Here is a 23,299-nt window from a genome sequence, read left to right on the forward strand (position 1 = left end):
ATAAATTTGATTGATTCGAAACTCAATATCATCTACATGACTACTATATTTTAAAAAAAAATTTCTCTTTTTTCGCACGCATCGCGAATCATGACCCTCGCACGCACGCCCCACTTTGCTTTTGAGTTAGTATATATATATATCCTCTAATATCCTCCCCCCTGTAGGCTAGCTCTAGTGCCTATTCCTTTCAAAATATCAAAAACGCAAAAAAAAAGGTTTGAAAACTGCCTCCACCCCACCGCCCTCTCTCCCATCCAAAAGATATGGGCGAAAGTGGTTGGGTTTTTAGGATAAACTTGGATTGAACTTGATACCAAATTTGGTAGGATGCTTATGCAGATGTTGAAACGTGGTATTTGATATATATTGATAACTGAAATTGAAATAGTAAGCGTAATTTTATTCTATAATAAAAATAATTTTTCTAATATATTTTAAAAAATGAATAACAAACTAACATTTTTTTGCAATGTTCAATCTTATCTTATTCACAGTTTGTTAAAGATTCGAGTATTGGTAACTGAAATTGAAATTTTAAGTTGACAGATTAGTTATTTTAGATTGTTAGCTGATTTTTTTTTTTTCTTTTTGAGAAAAGAATTGCGTCAGCGCTGAGAAAGAGGAAACCGCCCACTTCGTTGTGGGTCCCGCATAGAGATGAGATGTATATAAATAAAAGTGTATGAGCAAAATCAAAACAAGCAACCACCCCTCTCTCTCTCTCTCTCTCTCTCTCTCTCTCTCTCTCTCTTCGTAAACTCTTCTTCTTAAGACTCTTCTAAGAATAAGAAAAAAAAAAAAAAAAAAAAAAAANAAAAAAAAAAAAAAAAAAAAAAAGAGAAAGAGAAAGAGAAAGAGAGAGAGAGAGAGAGAGAGAGAGGATGAACAAATTGAAGGCGAGGATCCTCCGCACCCTCAAATCCCTCCCCACCCGCGGCGTTTACGATCCTCCTCCTCCTCCGACGACGACGACGACGACGACGAAGCAGCAACAGCAACAAACGACCGGCGCCGACGACGACGCCGACGATCTCTTCTTCTTCGACGCCCCTCCGTCCCCCGATTCCATCCTCAACCCTAAAACCTCCCCCTCCTCCTCCCCCTCCTCCTCCTCCTACGTCCTCGTCCACCTCCCCGACTCCCCCCAACCAATAGCCGCCGCCGCGGCCGCAGAACCAAACCCTAGCAGCAGCGACGACGAGGACGACGATGATCGTGAAGAGGAGGAGGAGGAGGAGGAGGAAGATTTGCTGCGAGGATTCGAGGTCAGGTGCCCGCCGGGAGGGGAGGAGGCGGTGATCGTCTACACGACGAGCTTGCGGGGGATAAGGAAGACGTTCGAGGACTGCGGGCGCGTGCGGCTGCTGCTGCGGAGCCTGGGAGCGGCGTTCCACGAGAGGGACGTGGCCATGGACGCGGGCTACAGGGACGAGCTCCGCGGCGTCCTCGGGCGGGGCGCGGCGCCGCCGAGGGTGTTCGTGAAGGGGAGGTACGTGGGGGGCGCGGAGGAGCTCGTCGCGCTCCACGACCAGGCCAAGCTGCTCCCGCTGCTCCGGCGGGTGGCGGCGGAGCGCCGCGGCGGCGGCGGAGGTTTGTGTGCGGGGTGCGGCGGTGCGGGGTTCGCGGTGTGCGCGAGGTGCAGCGGCAGTTGCAAGGTGTTCGACGAGGGGAGAGGGGTCGCGATCCGGTGCGCGAATTGTAATGAGAATGGTCTGGTTGCGTGTCCTCTCTGTTTGTAGCTGCTGCTCAGGCCCGATGGTCTGTTTTGGCTCCGCTTTTACTTCTGCTTCTGTGGTGCAATGGGTAATCGCAGAAGCCATACCAAACAAGCACTTGAGTTCTTGTCTTATTATTGTCTTTGGAGATCGAATTGTTAACTTCGAAGATGATAAATGATGGGGACTGTAATTATTCAAGCAAATTGGATTGAGATTGATTCGTGTGCATCGGACGGATGCATGTAGATTTGAGATTTCTCGGGTATTGGCTTTAGAGAGAATTATAACAATATTATTATATTTGTGAAAAATAAATGTATATGATTGCGAGACTTTATACGGGTTCTCGCAATCATATTTTAACCCTGTAATGTTTCTCGTGCTGGAATGCCTCGTGCTGAGAAAGGGAATTGCCTCGTGCTGGAATGTTTCTCCAACTGATTTGTCGTCACTACATGGTCTAATTATCATTTCTGAGTTGACTTTTTGAGTTATTATTAACGTGTAATAATCCAGTCTAGTTTCAGAGATAGAGCATTTTATTGCATCTGCTGAAACGAATTGAGTGATCTAAATAATGGTCTCCACATCTTGGCTCGATTAGCAAAAACTTATCTGCAATTTTTTTTTTTAATTCTTTTAACGAGTAGAACATCTAAAAATACTGCAAAGCCTAGTACCTTCGCATATTACAGCTCGAATAATTGCACAAATTCAGATAAAATAACCACCAAATTTGGCAGATGCTACAGGCTACCTAACAAATTTTTATATATAGAATAAGAAACAAAATTCGGAAGAAGGTCAGGCTAATACATTGAAAACTATACAACATCGAATGATTTCTCCGCTTAACATTATACTGATATCTAATATCTCCTTCCAGTTCCAGAACCTAATAATGTGAACAAAAGAGTGACAGAAGAGTGCTATATAACAGAAACAAACTTCGGTTACAATCCAAGTCTGAGCCTGGAACACGCAGGTAAGCCTTCAATTTTGTCGATATTACAAGAGCTACAAAATACAACAACAATTATAATTCTACATGTTAGGGTCGTCGCTATAAGATCAAATACCCTAGTTACATGCTATCGATCGTAACAACCGACCGAAGCAGCACTAACCTACAGAAGATTCATACATAGAGACAAACAACACTGGACTCAAACAATAACCTACGACTGCCTGATAACCACCAGAGGGAGCTCTGGAAACATAGAAAACTATTTAGAAGAATCCGACATTTCAGGAGTCGGGTGGATGCTGCCCATCGTCGGAGTTTGCTAAAGGTGCTTCCTTGTGGTCCACATCATGTTTTTTATTGTCCATTTGGCCGCCGTTCTCCGTCGAAACCTCCCCTTCACCTTTTCCTTCCTTGGCCGAAGTATCCCCCTTGGATTCCGGCTGTGGGGGGAGTGCTTCTGAGTCAGCCGGTTCCTCTTCCACTTTCTTTTCTTCTACAAGAGAGCCATCCTTACTAGGTTCTTCGGAGTTTTCGGCCTTCTTTGCATTTTCCTCAGTTTTCTTTTCGTCATTCTCCTTCGTCTTATCTGCCGAATCTTGCTCTACAGCAGTTTCATTCACGGCTGTTTCCGTAAGACCCTCTTTAGAAGTTTCAGTTCCTTTCATCTCTGCACCAGCAGTTTCTTTCATCTCCACATCAGCAGCAGCATCTTTAGCTTCTTCGTCTGTAGCACCAGCATCTTTCTCAGCTCCTGCAGTTTCGTCTTCTTTCTTCTCCTTCGATCCTTTTTTTGAGCTTGATTTCCTCTCTCTTTTCTTCGGTTTCTCGCCTTCCGGGGTTTCAGTTGCCTTTGCTTTCTCGCTGATCCTTGCCGAGCGCCTTGGAGTATCACCTGTTTATTTTTTTCTTTTGAGTCATTTAAGGAGGAAGGCAAAAACAAGCGTACACACATGCATAAGAATAAAAGCAAACGAGGGAAAGGAGGTTTTACCCGTTCCCCAATCAAATTCAGATGAAGAGGGGCCTCCAGGATAGGACTTCAGGTACTGATCCAATTGCTTCTTATTCTTAATCTCCTCGCCAGTAGGCGAAATGAAAACTATTTCAGTCCTTCTTGGTGTTCCACCCATTTTAGGAGTGAACTGCAAATTCAGAAAGCAGGGACAGCGTATTGTTGAATTAGTCCATGCTCACTGAGGGGTTTCAATTTCTCATGATATTTCGTCAAAGAAAATATTTCTCATCATAAGCAATCATCTAGGGACAGTTCAAGTAAACACAGCTTTAAATGTGACAGCAGAACAGATCATACAAAAACAATTTTGTCGGAGCAACTATTCTTTCTTCTTCTTTTTTTTGAAGTGTATATTTTCCTAGAACAATTATCAATATGCTTTAACAAGGATCTTATTCTTCAAAGTTTTTCCTAAGCAATTTAAAAAAATTACAAACGAAGGTTTTGAACACCAGTGATCTATTCATACAAATCCGGAACATATGATAAAAGATGCAATTAAAATATCGTTTTCCTTTCTTCGCTTAGGCATTAGGGTGAAGTTTTCTAACAAAGAAAATGCTGCATTACAACATTTAAGGCCTTGGTACTTGTTTGACCATTTGAAAGTTGAAACATTCATGAAGGGACGTGTAAAATATATGCAAGTCCAGGATAAGTTATAAAAAAAGCAGTTTAAATATCATCAATTTCGCAAACACACTCTAATGACCTCATGGTCACCAAGCAGCCAAGCTGGGCTCCACCAGGTCGGTACCCTGCCACCAACCCCCTGCACCCAGTGGCCTTACCAGTTCTCCATCCTCACATGCTACCAGTGTTCTAGTCCAATGCTTCTGTTGGTCCACTTGCCAATCATTGCATAGCAGATGCATTGTTAGTCACTAGTACATCGAGAAAATATGTTCTGAGATTAAGTCCATTATAATTCAATCTGTGCTTCGAATAAAATATTTTATTCAAAGAGCGATGACACAAATTAGGATAGAAGTTAAAACAGATATTATTCACATTTCTAATGTACAAATACACGCAGAACATTTAAGTTTCAATTTTGAGATAAGTGAAAAAGGCACAATGGCTTTTAATCATGATAATAGCAGCATACAGTTCTTGGTAGGCAGAAATGATCGAATTGCAATAAATATTCATCAAGGTAGCATGGATCAATGAAGAAATTTCTTGAAAGCTGAAGGAAGCAAAAGTAGGAAGTGTACGACAATCAACCATTATGGGCCATACATTCACTCTGCCTTGCTATCCATTTTTGCTCCAGAAGTCAAAGAGAAGCCATCAAAGAGACAAAAGGGGCATTAGGCTGATGGAGGTTTGAGGTTACGACAATGGGTTAGCTAGTTTCTGATTTTCTGAGGTGATGAGTATTGCCTAATGCTTCAGTGGTCATAGGTCAATACGGAAAGAATCAACAGTGTTACGAAGTTCCAAATTCTGTGATTCCATGTCTGGTTCTGATAAAGAAAAGAAAACAAAGTATCTCCAATAGAGGATAGCTAGTCGTACACTAAATATCTCCCTTATATTAATAATAAAATCCAATCCCTCTGCCAAAGAAGTTGCATGCCAGGAAGCAAAAAACAGGGTAAAAAAGTTGCACACTGTGACATCACAAAGCCAACGACTCAATCGTGGAAACAAATTCACTAGATACAAGAGTACAAATTTGCTACAGCTGACTCAATTATGGAGACTTATGCACTAGGTTGCCCATTTCTATAATTATTATACTTGCCTTAGTCTAACTGTACTTGTCTTAGCAGGCTACTAGCTTCGAGACTAGCCATCTTCATAAACGGCTACTTTGGCACTTGTTCTTTGTTTTGCTTAAAAAGAAGCTGATAGGATATGAACCAGTTTAATATTTTCACAAACTATTCAAGCAAAACTCTAGAAGAGACTAATGAGCCCAGATGCAACATCCTTGCTCACAACCTTACCATACAATCTTCAACATTAGAACAACCAACTTGGTGGCAACCAAAGTTTAATCCAAGTGTTGAACAAGCCACATACTACAAGTATGATAGAAATTCAGGGTCTACAGTTAAATAACAAGCAAATTAACATTGATACATATCAAAGATGACACGAATAGATACCAAAATGTAAGAGCAAAGTGTAAATCTAATTTCTCTCCATAAGAACGCTAAGCATAACAAATGTGAAAGGTTCACTAACTAAAAATGAAAATAAATTCAGCATTGTAAAGGTATAAGATAGCATCATAATCACATGTATATATATTCTTTAAGCTCACAATTCAGTTGTTCAAAACTTTAAATCACCTTGACTCTTAGAAAGTCAATAGGGCATCATTTGTAAACAAGATAAAGTAAGAAGAAGTAACTATTGAGACAAAGCAGCTCGTTATCAAGTGGCTTTGCATAACTGATGTCAAGAAAAAGACAAAGGTGCGTAGAAGGACCGGTTTAGGGGGAATCAAAGTAGAACAAACCAGTTACGAATCCACATGTGAAGGTAATGTGCCAGGTATAACCATTAGTGAATATAGTAATCTTCTCAACTAATGAATATTGTAATCTTCATGACAACTGAGTTATACTGGTCAGCCAAATCAAGTTCCACTGATTTCTTGATTAGAGTTATAGTACACTACAAATACGTGGTTGCCTTAGCCTAATTTCCTCTCATTTAATAGTTGAAGACAGTAAGTGCTTGAAGATGCAATATCATTATGTGCCTCATCCATCATGTCCCAGGTAATGAATCTTGACTTTCTATGTATTAGTTCGAATCTCTACAATTTAAAGAGCGCTAGTGAGGAATTTAACAAATCCAAATGTGCTTGCAATCGATGTAACAGAATTCTTACTGTGCAGGGTAACTGTTGCCATAAAAATAGATATCTCTGCAGGATATCCATAAGTACTAAGAGACATAATCCACAGCTATAACATAAAATTGATTAATTAGCTACCTCTTCTGCTGCTGCCTAAGCAGCAAAACCTCGATGTAACAGTATTCTTACTGTGCAGGGTAACTGTTGCCATAAAAATAGATATCTCTGCAGGATATCCATGAGTACTAAGAGACATAATCCACAGCTATAACATAAAATTGATTAATTAGCTACCTCTTCTGCTGCTGCCTAAGCAGCAAAACCTCGATAATTTTGTATGCAGCCTAAAATTACCTTATATAACTGGCAATTAGATCAGCACAGAAACTTCAATCTCATCTTCCTATCATCCTAGCCATAAGCAGGAAGCTCATACCTAGCCCTAGCCAATCTTCACTAGTTTAGAACGGAACAGTATAATTTCCTCAACAACCATTCATAACCTCCAAATTTTACTAAACCCTAGTTCAAGAGCCACCTAGCACACAAATTCACATCGGATACACATCAAACGAGCTCAGAAACCCTAGCAACCGAATCACGAACACGCAAGCAACCAAACGAGGCGAAATTTGAGCCAAGGAAAGCGAGAACACATCGAGATCAAAGAATTCAACAAGAGCAGAGAGATCAGGAACCCTAACGAGGGGAAATCGCGTAAGGGATCGAGATCGAACCTTCTTCTTCCACCCGGGGGGAGCGGGGAGCTCGACGGAGACGACCTCGGCCTCCGCCTCCGCCTCCGCCACGTCGGCGCTCTCGATCGCCCCCTTGGGCTCGTCGCTCGCCATCGTCGCCCTCGTCCTCGCGCCCTCTCCCCCCACCCTGTTTTCGAGTTTTTTTTGGTTCCCGCTCTCGCTCCTCTCGAGCGCAAATCACCTACGAAGGTACAGGAGAAAGGGCGTACAAATTTTGGATATATATCTAATTTTTTAAAAAATTATTAATATAAATATATAAATACAAAATAGAGAACAAAAAAAAAAAAGAAAAGAAACGGCGTTTATCCATGTCCCACCGCGGCCGCAAACGCCGTTACGGAAATTTACAGTGTGCGTGTACAATCTCCTTTAACTGACATGTGGGCCCCAGCCCACTTGTCAGCCAGTTGACCGCTTGGATATACATTGAGGGTATTTTACTAGGCTTGGTGTATGGATCTATCTCATACACCGTTCCACATTGTTCTCGAAGCCAGAAGTTAATTCATAGATTTTGATACTATATTTATTTTTTATTAAAAATGAGACAGTTTTCAAAATTAATAACGAATATTAATCGTGGTGCATGAATATACGGATACACCATGCGCAGCCAATTAAGTGAATGCGGATCCACCGGGTCCATAGACCGACGCGTGGTGGAGACGGTGATGTAACGGAACGGGGTTGCGTGGGAACGGTAGTGGGGTGCGTGCGCGTGCGGTGAGCGGAAGGGACACGTGGAGAGCAGTGGGAAAAGAAATCATAGCTCGGGATTATATGGCTCGGTCTAGGAGACTCTGGACCGGACCTTGCTTGCTTTTATTTGTATATATTTATTTTATTTATTTATATTATATTTTTTTATTTTTGGTCAAAATAGGAGCATCGAAAAGAGGGCGTGTTATTATTATTATTTTTATTATTATTATAATTAATTGAAAAGGATGCGGCGCGGATGCGAATCTAGTTGCTTGGCCTCATCCGTAGAGCTTATAACGACGAAAAAACAATAATAATAATAAACAATTTATTAAATTAAAAACCATGTTGTACTTGTAATTAATTTTATAATATTTTATGAGAACATGCGTGTTCGAGATCTCTTGTGTTTGTTTTCAACCTTGATCCAACCCAATCTCGGGTTGGGCGATGAGGTTTGATTCAACCGGTTTCAGGGTCGAACCAGGCTCGGACCTAAAAAAGGCTCAAGGATTTCGAAGTAGGCCAGGGTTTAAAATTTAGGCCCCAAGTAGTGTTAGACCTATTCGGGCCTCCCTAAATCTGGCACGAGTCGGATCACAACCCAAAACTTCGTGTCCATGCTACGTCGATGTGTGTGCCTGTATGTGCATACACGTATACATAAATACATACGTACATACATATATATATATATATTGTAACTTCTCTATAATGTTTCCTTTTAGGTTATATCGACTAACAACAACTGATGAAAACAAAATTGTCAGGAAAGACACTAAATATAAAGATGTGAACTTTGACATTTTGTCATTGAAGTGCTTTTAAGGCGTGGAACTTTAAAACTCCGGCTCAAAATTAAAAATTGAAAAACATAAAAGCATCCTTTTTTTTTTAATGATAGTCAAATATGTAACCAGGCCCTTCCAATTGTATTGAACCACAATTCATACTCTTATGTATGTATATGTAATGTTTTTTTTGCGATACAGAAACATTTTGCTTCAGTTGTGATTGCGATGGTGCAACTACTAACTGCAGGAGCTTCGGCTTCTTGTTAATAAAAAACTTCAAGTTTCAATAACAATCGAAAACCTCAGAACAAATATAATCTTTTTCCATCAACAGAGACTTGCTGGGAAAAAAATTAATAATAAATTCAAACAGAATGTCAGATGTTTCAATTTTTTAGACTTCAGACGATTTACAATCAAACCAAAGTTTAGATAGATCCCCGACCTGTTCTACTATAAATCACATTATAGCTTCTATAATAGAACACTTTTTTTTGTTTCCCCGCTGACTACTAAGCCATAAATCTACTAAGCCATAAATAAAATTTGGCAGTCTTTCCCCTGCTGGGGCCCTTGGCCCCCCTAAACAAGTCATAGACAGCTCAGTAAACCAATGGGTCTCAACCTGACTTCAAGATGCCAACTACTACACACATTAACAATTAATCCACATTGTACGTAATCCCACGGATTTTATTATGTAACAGATAACGCGTTCGACGCGTACAATAGATACATGAATAGCTAATGACAGCATCCGCGGCACGCAGAATAATAGGCAGGACTAAAACAGCTAGTACATGCCACATGCAAACCCACATACTGGTACCTTCCTATGCAGCCAAGCTTATAGTTGCATCAACACTCAAAACCAAAATAAATGCAAAGATTCCATACACACGATAACTTATGAAGGACCGGATTTAAGAAGAAGATATTGATTAATTATCAAAGTCGAGGAATTAGAACACTGGACACAGTTAGTAGGCAATGGATGACACAGAGAGAGAGAGAGAGAGAGAGAGAGAGAGAGAGAGAGACTAAACAACTCTTCTATACAAAATAAAGACGGAAGGGGAGTCGGAAAACACATAGGAAAAACACTACACAGCAGTCGGTTTAAATTAAGAGGCGGAGAAAGAAAACGATTAAGGAACCTCTCTTCGATGGGCTTCCTTGATGCTTTCAGCCGAACGATCTTACATGGACTGATACAGGCTAGTGATAAGATAGCACGCCCTCACCCTCGCTTATTAGTGTCCCCCATGCAGAAACATTCTATACAGCAACTGCAGGTGCTACGGTTAGTGCTGCGCCTGTCTCTATTGGCAATGGGAACTCCATGTTTGTCTCCTTAGATGAGTCGGTGTAATGCAATTCGATTTGGAGTCGGTGGTGCAGCGGGGTAGCAGAAGCCATAAGCCCTTTCTTGATATCGACCAAAAGTTCCCTGATCGGAATGGCCGCCAAGAAGCTCTTAATGTACTCCTTGCACGACTCCTTACCCTCGCAAACGAGCTCACCGTCTGCAACAGCACTATTTTCGCCATCGTCCTCTCCTTTAGAGTTAGAACTCTGTGCGCCACTACTTGCAGCTCCATTGGAATCAGAATTGGCAGTTTTTTCCTCACTCGGAATTTGACGAATCGAAGTACTCGCATCGAATTTGAGAATGTAAGCCTGGTCACAGCCTTCATAGAGCCTCTCCCCAAGCGTATCTATAATGTAATAAGCATCACGCTCGACCTTTAACACGAAGAAGTGATCATTCCAGCTCACAATGTAGAGGCACTCCGGCCCACCATCTCTGCTAATCTCATCCCAAATGCAATCGAAGGACATGGCCCCATGTAAAAACTCAAAGCCGCTACTATCCTCGGTGCCTTCTGGATGGAAAAAACCAATAAAGGACTTGCTAGGGTTAACAGATAGCGGGCGGACATTCGCATGAAGAACAGTTTCAAGGTCAAAATGCTTATCAGGGAAGCGCTCTCGATAAGATTGATTGTCGCAGAGGCTTCTCCACTCAAGGGAGCCGTCTCGAATAAGGCTGTCGAACTGGGACTTAATAGGCATCATGTTAGGATTATTGTGAAGCCAGTCAGCGATGACGGCCACAAGGGCAGTGCACGCACTCTCACCGGCAGCCCGTTCGCTTCTTTGATCGATTGATGCGAAAAAGACTTGGGTGGAAAGCTTCATGTGGCCGTCGCGGCTCACTATCTCCTTTGTCTCCCAGCTACCAATTACAAAATTGTCATCACCAAATTCTGATACTGATGAGTGGTTAGTAGAACCTTCTTCGTCCTTTTGCTTCTGCAAGGGAAGAAAAGATGAAATATTCTCAATATTCCCCCAAGAACCATATGAGACCATAAGACAGATAAGAAGCATACCAGGGCAGAGAGAGATTCATCGGATGAACTGAGAACCCTCCGATCATAGTCGATATCGTCTCCTCCCTCCTCCCCATAAGCCTTCTTCAACAAAGGTTCCCCTTTTGCCTTTGGCGACCGAAACCCTAATTTTCTCTTCCTCCATGGGAGGATGATGCTCCTCTTTGATGCCTGCGACACAGATTGCTCCTGAACAGATGGTGCTGTCTCTTCATTACGTGAATAACCAACATCAGATCTCCGATGGCTGTAATAAACCCAGTCCTCATACTCCCCATCAAAACCAACATCACCGCAAAATGAACCGGCAAAGTTAGCATACGCTAATGTCCCGTAACTGAACGACTTCCTAACCTCCTTGCCCTCTTCTATTTCTCCTTCATCGAGATCATCATCCATCGAGTCTGTATCGAACGGGTATGCTTGCTCCACTTCTTCACTCCTAGCGGAGCACTTCCCTTCACTGCCTTCATCATCTCCACAAGTCTTTTTAGGTTTACGAGTTGACACAAGCTCTCTAAAGATTTTCACCTTTCTCAGTCCAGCTTTAAGAGCGGATAGCTCGTCCTTTTCCGCGGGCTGACCGTCTCCAGAAGAAGGCGATAATGGAGCAGGCACTATAGGCCTCTGCTCTGCCTCTGATGTTTCTTCACCAAGTCTCAATTCCAGTAGGTTGAGAGAAATCTGCAAATAAGTAAGCCTCCGAAGTCATAAAAGAATATTATTTTTGACAAAGAGAATGTTCAGAAACTCCTTGCAAAGTGGGAATGTCCAAAATTAACAATTCATGGAAAAAAAACAAAAAATAGAGGAAATCCTGAAACAGCAGGAGCTTTATTTTCTGAAATTACTAGCTGTAAGATGTACCATAAAGTCTCTATTGGTCGGGTACAAACCAAATATGCAATCATGTGACAACTAAACCATAAGAAATACGTACATGAAGTGACGGAGGAGATTCGGTGGTAACACCAGGCAGAACCAATGGAAGCTTTATCTCAATCTCCTCCTTTGCTGTCGATGCATATTCAGCCAGGTTCAGTGTAGCAGTTCCAAGAATGGATGCCTTGTTCTTGGATCCTTGATTCACGCCCTAAGGCAGAAGAAATAAGGTTAAAGATCAACCACAGTTTGCATAATAAAAAAACCGAAGGGAAGATGCCGTAATGCAAATTGCTTTTACAGTAAAAGCAGAAGAAACGCTAAACGCTAAAAGTCAGGGTAACCTCGATGTTTAACATCCTCATGGAGGATGTGACTATTAACCTAAATATAACTTTATCCTCGGGCAAAGGAAAATAAACTGAGTTTTTAATGTTCCTATGCTGTCAAAAAATGTTGGGCACTCTATGAAGTAGAAGAAGTAAAGATGGAATTTTTTACAACAAAATCCTTTCTTTCTTAACATCATAACATGCTCATAAACCAAATCGGTGGTGAGGCATATGGATTACAAGTGTTGCCCACTGATATGTTTACCAATTTTTGATATTTGTAATCAATCCTTTCTCATGCTAAACAAGAATCTGGACCTCATCAAAACTGCAGGAGACATGTTAGTTTCGTTGACCATCAACAGGTTCCTATATTTTAATCATCAAAAACTCTGAAGAACCAAGCAATTAACATATTGATGATTTGTCTTCAGAATCCTCAAATGACCAAAAATAGAGTAATCGAACAAGAAGTGCCCCAAGCAACAGAGATGCACTGTATATCATCTCAAACAGAATAGGAAAAAAAAGATAATTTTGATAAAAAGATTCAACTGATATAGGAGGAAAATAGCTTCATGCATCAAAGATTAGCAAGAAAAAATAGAAAATAAGAAGAGAAAATAACTAAAATTAAAAACCTAAGGAAAAGAAAGCAGTATGCAAGAGAATATAAAAGATCCGATCTTTTTGTGAGAAAAAATTGATGCTAATATCAACTCGCATGGTAATATCCCAGATGTAAGATGCTTGTGACTAATAAGCACCTATTAATTCCAAATCGAAACATGTTATATAGTAATTGGAAAACCCTATACACGACAAATTGCTAAAGAAATAGGTCAACATAGGATGGAGTTTAAAAAAAAGAAAAGAAAAGGCCCTAATTTTACATTCACAAACTATAATTTGATTGAAACCCTAATTCCACCCTAATCGAAACCCCAAGGAGGCAAAAAAACTACGAAAATCACTTCAAAAAACCCTAATCAAGCAGAACGAAACAGACGATTCGAGAGCAAAATTGGCCAAATTCGAACTCACATTGAAGACGACGAAGGACAACTCCCACGGGTGGAACGCGTTCTCCCTATACGACGTTAGGGTTACGACGCTCTCGAAGTCCTCGTTCCACTCCACGAAACCCCTCCCCTCCTCCTCCTGCTCCGCCTCCTCCCTCCTCTCCCCATCGTCCTTCTCCGCCATTACCTCCTCCTCCCTCGTGCAGTTCCTCCTCACCGTCCTCCTCAGCGGCCCCAGCGCCGCCCTCGGCCGCCCCTTCCACCTCACCTCTGCCGTCACCCTCGCCGGCGCCGGCGCCGCCACCCCCTCGACCCTCCGCACCACGAGCCGCACCCGGAACTTCCTCGCCGTGAGCGGCGGCCATGGACGCCACCGCATCATCTTCGCCACCATCTCCGCCGCCTCCGCCGCGGATTTCCCCCCTCCCCCTCTCCCCCAAATCGCCTCACAATATCCTCAATTCCCCACCCAAAAAAACCACAAAACCTCCCCAAAATCGGATCTTGCGGGATCTCCCGAGATTATTCCGGCGCCGAAACGTAGGTCGAAACTGATTCCCCAACGAAAATGGATTCTGGTATTTAGGTCGAAGCGCGAGAGAGAGAGAAATAAAATAAAATAACATAAAAAATAACCAAATTTATATTTTTTTTTTTAAAAAAAAGAAAAGAGTGGAGATGGAGAAATAGGAGGCACCGCCGGCTTTTATGTGTCGTTGTTAATCCCGAAACCCTTATTATATTAATCTAAATCTAACGGTAACGCCGTGGTTAGCACTTAATTAAGCACGCAAAGGGATTAAGAACCGACCAAATTTACCAAATACCCCTCAGGAGTAAAAACTTACCAAAGCCCCTAAACTATACTCTATTTTGAGAAAGTGCCTGAGCTTTACTCTTGAGCCTGATTGAAATTACTAAATATGATTAAAAAAAAAATAGGATTAATTTTATACAGGTTCTTACAAGTGAATTATAAATATATTTCTGTAAAATTCACCTTTCATATGTTATTTCCACAAAAGTCCTAATATTTTCAAATATATCCCTTTAATTTGTTAACATAAAATATTATTTATTTATAAGTAAAATAATTTTTTTGTCATCACAAATATGTCATTCTAAAAATCTCAATTATTAATTAAAAAAAATAAAAATATCAATTCACCTTATTAACTAATCAGAATTAAGTATTTTATTTATGATTAACTAATTTTTTCTAACAGGTTCTAACGACATAAATATAGTTAAAAATATCAGGACTTTTGAAGTGACAATATATGAAAGCCAAACTTTGTAGGGATATATTTATAATTTATTATATTTGTAGGGACCTATATGAAATTATTGTAAAAAATATATATAAACAAATAAATTGCCTGAAAATTTTAATTTATTCAAGTTAAACTACCTGAATTCTTTAAGAATAATTTACTGGGCCACTTTACATTAGTACAATAGCTGAGGGTTCTTGGTACAAAAAGCGACAACAAAGTGGGTGATAATTTAAAAAGGAATATATAAATGCATTCGAGAGAAAATGGAGCGTTGGAGATATCTTTCGAGGATATTTTGGAGGTACAGCTGGAGCTTAACAGGACAAACATTTAATAGGGATATTTTATATATATATATATATATATATATTTTAATATATATAATTTAAATATTTTTTTTTAAAATTATATATATATATATATATATATATATGTTATGTAGAGCAGGGCCGGCTGTGTCTAATGAGCACGTGAGGCTTCGTGTTCCTGAGCGTTTTCGATGATGGATTTTATTGAATCGACGATCGGCTCGTTAGACTAATCTAGCGATTTAAAGCTTTCTAGAAAATAATTTTGCGATTCTTTTGATATTATTTACCTATGTGCATCGAAAGGATTCAAAATCCATAATTTTATGTTGTTTGTTGTTGTTTATCTGCCCGTTTTCAACTTTAACGGTGTAGAAGTATTCAATAGATGAATTTTGATACAAAATTCTATATGGATCTTATAACAAGATCATATTTCTGATTGAAAATTTTATGCTTATTAGGCATCACTTTTTATAGGATTTTTATTTTCAGCGTTAAAAATTATTGATTTTGATCCTTTCGATTGCTAGGTAAATGATATCGAAAAATTGCAAGAAAATATTTTCTAGAATTCAAAATACGTTTAGATCAAGTTTAACGGAGCCGATCGTCATTTCTGAAACTCGCATTATTGTAATCCAAGATCAGGGCACGGAGGCCTTGTGCGTTCCTGGAGGCACAGCAGCCTTCTCTGTATATGTATATGTATGTTATATATATATATATGTATGTTATGTTATATATATTATATATATAATATTTATATTATATATTATATGTTTACTAGGATGTATGTATGTTATAGATATTATAATATATATATAGTATATATATATGTATGTATATATAATATATATAGGATAACTAGGCTACTATCTATTTATCGTGAGCCGGAGGACTCCGTGCTACAGTTGTTTTCGATGATGCGGCTTTCTATAATATTATTAATTAGTATATGCTATGTATATGTATATGTATATGTATTTATGTATATGTATAATGTATGTATGTATATGTATATATATTGTATGTTATGTATATGTATATGTATATGTAATAGTATATATATTATTGTATATATATAATATTATATATATGCGGGACTGAGGCTACTAATGAGTAGCAAAAATTTCTATTGGCTACAATTTTTTAGCCTTTGGATCAATTTTTTTTTATTATTTCTAACACTTGGAATTAGAATACTATAACTCAGTTGGGGACCACTAACCCTGGGGAACTCAACTTAACGACTAATTCATCCTTGACCCTTACAATTTTCATAAAAGGTTAGAAATTCGTGATAGAAAAAAAGATTTACTATTAATAGTATCGAGCCTTAATCTATAATATATATATATATATATATATATATTCCACCCTTTTAACAGTGATTTTAAATAATAATAAAATAATAATAATAATAATAATGTTTTGTAACGAATTACACAAAACTAGGAAGGGATTATTATTATTATTATTTTTTTTAAGAGATAGGTAGCATGCTATTCGCTTTATTTATTTTATTTAGAAATAAACTTAGCTGTAAATGTGAATCAACTAGGATTCGAACTTAGGTCTCGGATACCAATCAATAAGCTCTTTGCCACTTGCTCTGGGAATGGTCGGTCTAGGAAGGGATATATATTTTTTTTTAGAGATAGATAGCACGCTACCCGCTTCGTTTATTTTATTTAGAAATAAACTTAGCTGAAAATGTGAATCAATTAGGATTCGAACTTAGGTCTCGGATACTAACTACCGAGCCCTTTGCCACTTGCTCTAGGGACGATTGGTTCTAGGAAGAGATATTTCACTTTACATTTTCGTACCCCTTTATTGTTATAAGTAACAACAAACAAATCGATTGAAGATACAAAAAGTATATTGTGGATTTTTTAAAAGTATTTATTTATTATTATTAGGGGCAAAAGTTTAGGATAAACTCCCGTTGATTTCGATATCGGATTTGATAACATGTGAATACAAATGTCAAAATTTAGCATTCGACACACATTGTATCTTAATTTGCATTTGAAAAAAATTAAAAATATGAATATAATTTCTTTAAAAATCTAACTGTATATGACCGTTTTTAATCCTAGGAGACAAGAGATAAAATAATTTTTTATTGTATTTTCCGTTTATTTTATTATGAGTTTCATGTTAAAATTACATTTATATTTATTAAATATTAAAATATTTTGGATAGAATATAGGTCTACGAAGTTTTAACATGAGTCCAAATTTTTTTATTGTATTATATGTCTAATTTATACTAATTTTAGTTTATATTGATATATGAATACTAATATATATCATTATCCGAATACAAATTCGAGTCATATCTAAATCCAAATCTATTTTTAGTGAATATGCTAACGAAAAGTTAGCATCCGACGCAAAGTCAAATTAAAAAAAAATATGAATGTGAATATAATTTTATTAAAAATCTGATCGTATTCGAACGTTTTCATCACTAATTATTATTATTAGTGTGATAGATNAAAAAAAAAATTATAATCTACGCACATACATATTTAGCATATTTTGAATGAGATACAATAAAACTCTACTACTGTTATTGTCATATTTGTTTTTAGCAGCTGTAGTGTACATTTAAGGTGAGCAAATAAAAGCATTTATTATAAGATGCATCTTATAATACGTAATTTTAATTAAATATATAATGTATATACACAAAATATTATAACATTAGGTAATCACAAAACTCAACGGTTTTAACAATCATTGCTCCTCTAATAGTAATTTATTCAAAGTCTCAAAGCAATTGGTTAAGCATCTACAATAAATATATAGACGTATTGCATGTCATCGAAAAATTATCAAATCAAAAATACATAATAAAAATTAAGAATTTTATTAGCATTTTATTTTTGTTCAATGAAGCAGTGGCTATCAAATTCGATCTTTAGCTTAAATTTTTGGACAAAGCAGTAGCTATCAAATTTGCTTACCTTAAAATCAAAGGACTCCATAGAGAAATAAATAAATAAATTTAAATTTGCAAGAGAAGTGATATTATATATGTATATAAAATATAAAAAGCCCTGTAAATTAATTTGTTATTGTGATAGGAATGGGGGGTCGCAATCGAAGCAGGGGAAGTGGGAACGTCGTTTTAGGAAACTTTGGTTGTTTTCAATCGCAATCCCTGTTTTTTAATTATTGTTTTTAGTAATTTTTATTTAATATTCGATTCAAAAAGTCTTCATGGAATCCGCGTATAGAACTATAACCATACAATAATAACATGTACAAAAGTTCACATTAATGGTCTCTCTCTCTCTCTCTCTCTCTTTTTAAGGAAAAATTTTAAATATCATTTCACATTTTCTCATTTTAATACTCTATAGTTTAAAGTATAACAATTTAGTGTCCTGTGATTTTATTTTTATTTTTTTATTATCGATTCCACTAATCTTTTTCGTTAAATCAGTAACAAAGTTAAACTAAAAGATACTAAAATGAATATTCGATAAACTTAGGTGGGGTATCTGAAGTTTTTTGTATACAATTTAACGAAATATTAACAAAAAAGCAAACGAAACGATAAAAATGAAACCACAGAATACTAACTTAATACACTTTAAACCACAGGGTACTAAAGTGAGAAAGTGCGAAACCACATGAGTGGTATTTGAAGTTTACCCCTTTTTTTTTGTCCATTGAATTTTATCACCATTTATTAATTGATTAATTTGATCGTATTTAATGTAAATATTAAAAACATACATAATTTATCTACACTGTTTTGATCTAACCTTTCAAAAATTTAAATTCGCTATCAAATTTTTTAATTTATTTAATTTAAATCAGTCAACAGTGTCTTAACTCTTAAAATTCAAGCTAATAACTTATTTTAATGAATTTATAGAGGTTAGAACCTAGATAGTAAATTCGCGAATTATTCGCGAATTATTGAAAATCCGAATTAAACGGTCCGTTTACGAATTTTTCCGAAAGAAAGAGAATTATTCGCGAAATTTTGTGCCAGCCGAGTTATTCGCGAATAATTCACGAATTATTCGCGAATTATTGCCGAATTATTGAAAATATGAATAAAAAACTTATAATTTTATTTTTAAATATAAATTATTTTATATTTTATACCAAATCAATTTTTTAAGCCGAATTTTTCAACGAATTTAAAAATTAGAAAAAAAAATTTATACGTATTATATCCGTACCGAATTTTTGCCGAATCCGAATTAACTAACTATGGGTTAGAATTGTATGAGAGTATACTAATTAAACTTGTGAATAAAGACATATTCAAATTTTGGAGTCAAACATTGTTGATTGAGTCTAATCAAATAAATTGAGAGGTTAGACCGTAAAACTAAAATTTTGAAAGGTTGGATAGCTGATTCAAAATAGTTCATAGTCCATATATATATATATATAAAAGTGTTGTGTATTTTTACCTATTTAATATTGTTTACCCATCTATAACAACAATAACTTTGTTAATATCACAATTCTAAAAAAATATGTAAATTTTTTGCAAGTTCTTTGGAAAACCATGCCTCTAGAGAATTTTAATATTAATTAGATGGAATAGTACTTAGCTTACGCGACTAATAATAATTTTTGTGATCAAATAAGCCAATAAAATCTTATAAATGTCACATATTAAATATGATTATTGCAAATAGTGACAGTGCGCGTGCTTTCATACTTACCAACAAATTGGATGGACCGATAAAATGAATTACGTAGGAATGCACCCCAGAAACCAACAAAATCAATTTTTCATTCTGTTTGTGTTAAGAGTAATAGTCGCATATTGAATGAAAACAATAATTCTGTTCTGTATATAATCTGTACAGTTTATATGCTAAGTTAAAAACGGAATCGAAAAAACTATTAATCGAATCCTCACATTGGAGATGTTAACAACCATATATTTCTTATGGACCACAACAATGGCAATGGTTCCAATTCCACAAACTCATGATGATTAGAAATGTTATTCTACAGTTCAGAGGTTGAACACAAAACACTAACTAGTGGGATGTGGTGGAACCTTTTTTTTTAAAAAAAAAAAAAAATTATTTGAGTCCAACCACACACAATCTTTTTTGAGTTTCCTTTTGAGCAAAGTAAAGAGAAAGTGGTGGCAGGTACCAATTAACAAGTTCCTTCGTATATTGATGATCTATGTAGAAAATATTTAAGTTCGTACCATTTTTGATCATGCTCATGTGATTCGCATCACTTTTCGATTTTGCATTGTGATTTAGTAATCTCATCCGTAGATATATAACAAGTTCAACCATGGACTAGTTTTTTTTAAAAAAAAAAAAACAAAAAAAACACACATGTACGCAATGTATTTATTAGTTAATTTACAAAAGAATAAAAACAAGTGATTAATTATGACAATCACGTACTTGCTTTTGAGCTCAATTTCTCATGCATGCACAACTAACTAAGCATTAGTTGTGTTTTAATTAATTTAATTAATTATCGTCTTCTATTCACCCACGACACGCATTATTATATATTTCACACGAGTATTTGGATTTAATAACTAGTTTTAATTTTAATTCTATAAAAAATTGTCAAAAAAAAGAGAAAATTTTGATGTTACGAGATATGTGTATCTTAGCTGTCTAAAAAAATCTTTTACTTGGGGAACAAATATCTCCCAAGGAAAAGACACATACCAACACTTAGGACTTAGGAAAGTCACAATTAATTAATAGCCTACTACTGCCAAATTTTAGTGTTCACTCTCGGTTGCTTTAAATTTCGCACAAAATATTTATTTTTGTGCATATATTTAGGACAGTAAATACATTGTAGCAGTACTTTTATTACCATTTTTTGTAAAATCTTAATTGCAACGTGGGCTTCACAAACAAATAAATCAAAGCACTTCGCATTATGTACAACAGCATATTAATATTTTATAAAAGTAATATTCCAAATTTTTTTGTTATTATGCATTATTTATATCATTTATATATATATTTCTCCTAACTCAATCTTCGTTGAAAGTGCGGGTAATTTCATATGGAAAAATATTTTGCATGCTATCTGCGACTGAATGGTCGGTGCGCGGAAAAAATTTTCTATGCACGAAACTGTACATACATGCGCACACAAATGGTACCTTAAAAAATAAGTAAAATGCGTCATTTCTAAGATAGAAATATTATACTAAATTTGAAATATCAAATTTATTGGGATTTTAGAATAACCAAGTGTCACACATCCATATTATTATAATCATACATATATCGAAGTAAACTCTCAATAAACAAAGTTACCATTGCATCATCTATACAAGTAACCAAAAGTATAAGACTAGAGGTAAAAATGTCACTAAGGGGGTGTTTAGTTTCTCGCAAAAATCAAAAACTATTTCTCTAAAAAATAATAAAAATTGTTTTTTATATACTTTTTTCCAAATAAAAAATATAAATAATATTTTGCATAAAACTTGGAAAAAATGTTTTCATAAAACGCGTGTTTACTAGAAACTGAACAAACGAAAAACATTTTTCTTTGATTTTTTTTTTCTGCGAGCCAAACACCCCCTAAATTCTTTTAATTGCGAGTACGTAGCCCAACTTTGTCCTATCTCATCTTGTTGACACGAGACCCTGTCACCAATATCACCATTAGTTATTTAACTAATTGAGATTAGGTTAAGATAACACTTAAAGATTTAAGAAACATGCATATATATATATATATATATACTAATAATCTTGCGTCACTCGACACAGATTAATTACACATGCATGGGATGCTGTAATATTGGTTTAGTTGATTGAAGTTATTTATACCAAACTTTTTTGCTTATCCAGATATAGAATGTTAGAGAGATATAGACGCCTAAATTGGTCACAGCTCCATTAAGATACAAAACTTCTGGATGAAATTATATGCCAGAACAATGATTGAGTAATGAATGATTTATTAACTAATTATTCTATACAAATTTTATTTTAACTTTACATCTCACTTCTTTGTTAATAGTAAATTATAGCGTCGCACCAGTAATATGGTAAATGCTGGAGAATTAATACTTCTTAGTATAAATGAAAATAACAAAAATAGTACAAATTTCAAAGAATGTAAAAAAGGTTGAGAAATGATTCGGTACTTTTTTGTAAATAAAATAAAAAAGATCTTAACCGTTGATTAATAGAGGGTAAAAATGTAACTTTAATATTTAGCAGGTAAAAAGATTATTTTATTCAAGGTTAGTTTGGTAATTAAATAATACAATATTTAAAGAAACTTTTAATTGAGGTCCTAAATTTATGCATTAATTAGCACTAATTTAGAAAATTAATTGATTAACCAAATTTATGCAATTATTAGGCATTAATTTAGGAATCTACTTTAAATGTTTTAGTGTTTCTCAAATTATGCATTAATTTAAATTATAGAAATTTTAGAAATAGTTTTATTTCTAAATACGATGAATTTAAATTTTAAAAATTAAATACTTAAAATTTAAAAGTGAAATTTAAATTAGAGGAATTTCATATTACTATTTAAAAACTAAATTTCAACCAAGATTTAAAATACAGTTTATTCGCATCAGTTTAAAACGTAATGCATAACAAACTTAGAGAGTAAAATTTCTACAACTAGATTTCTCTAGATGAATTTCATATTACTATTTAAATTTTAAATTCAATGATTTAAAAACTAGATTGAACCGATTGATTTGACTGATTAGACTTTGATCTATTCTATCAAGTATCTGATTTTAACCTGTTGAACCGAAACCGGTAAAGATAATAAATATTTTAAACAGAATGATAATTTAACTGTTAGAGCTAATAAATATTTTAAATGTAATTTTAAACATATAAATTAAAAAGATTAGAATTATTGGTGAGAAAAAAAATAGTTAGGAATTTGAATTCGAATCTCACTAACAATCACAAAACTTATTTCCGAACTCGACAGATTTCAAAAATCCATATCCAAATTCAAAACTGACCAATTTTTCGAAACCCAAAACCAAACCTAAACCAGAAGACTAGAATTCAAACAATTATTTCTGTTTACCATATTTCAAAGTATTTATATGAAACTTAAATTTTTAAAATATAAATTTGAATATAATATTAAATTTTAAATTTAAAAGTGAAATTTAAATTAGAGGAATTTCATATTACTACTTAAAGTTTAAATTCAATGATCATATTGTCAAATCATTTGAAATTTTTTCTATATGAAATGCCAAATTATGAAAGGAAAGATAGAGAGAGAAAAAGGAAACAAAGAAACAATAAAAATTTTGAAAATATA

At 35.7% G+C, this 23,299-nt stretch overlaps 3 protein-coding genes across 4 annotated transcripts; 1 reads left to right on the plus strand and 2 right to left on the minus strand.

Moving 5' to 3' along the window:
• Positions 885-1,899, plus strand: LOC109712739 (uncharacterized protein At5g39865-like). Its single transcript, XM_020236484.1, has 3 exons — positions 885-1,127; positions 1,230-1,713; positions 1,817-1,899. Exons 1-3 carry the CDS (start codon positions 885-887, stop codon positions 1,897-1,899), a joined length of 810 nt encoding a protein of 269 aa, XP_020092073.1.
• Positions 2,638-7,486, minus strand: LOC109712986 (methyl-CpG-binding domain-containing protein 11-like). 2 transcript variants are annotated; one of them, XM_020236887.1, is made up of 4 exons: positions 7,259-7,322; positions 4,416-4,587; positions 3,680-3,830; positions 2,638-3,580 (listed from the first exon to the last, which is right to left on the minus strand). In XM_020236887.1, exons 3-4 carry the CDS (start codon positions 3,816-3,818, stop codon positions 2,970-2,972), a joined length of 750 nt encoding a protein of 249 aa, XP_020092476.1. In that variant the 5' UTR covers positions 3,819-3,830; positions 4,416-4,587; positions 7,259-7,322; the 3' UTR covers positions 2,638-2,969. The 2 variants fall into 2 exon arrangements, with proteins under 2 accessions (XP_020092476.1, XP_020092475.1); XM_020236886.1 differs by lacking the exon at positions 4,416-4,587 and having other exon boundaries at positions 7,259-7,486.
• LOC109712940 lies at positions 9,701-14,095 on the minus strand. The gene is made up of 4 exons (XM_020236760.1): positions 13,433-14,095; positions 12,115-12,267; positions 11,175-11,858; positions 9,701-11,094 (listed from the first exon to the last, which is right to left on the minus strand). The coding sequence occupies exons 1-4, from the start codon at positions 13,802-13,804 to the stop codon at positions 10,057-10,059; spliced, it is 2,247 nt and encodes a 748-aa protein (XP_020092349.1). The 5' UTR covers positions 13,805-14,095; the 3' UTR covers positions 9,701-10,056.

Source organism: Ananas comosus, linkage group 7 (assembly GCF_001540865.1).
Source record: "Ananas comosus cultivar F153 linkage group 7, ASM154086v1, whole genome shotgun sequence".
Lineage (NCBI taxonomy): Eukaryota > Viridiplantae > Streptophyta > Magnoliopsida > Poales > Bromeliaceae > Ananas > Ananas comosus.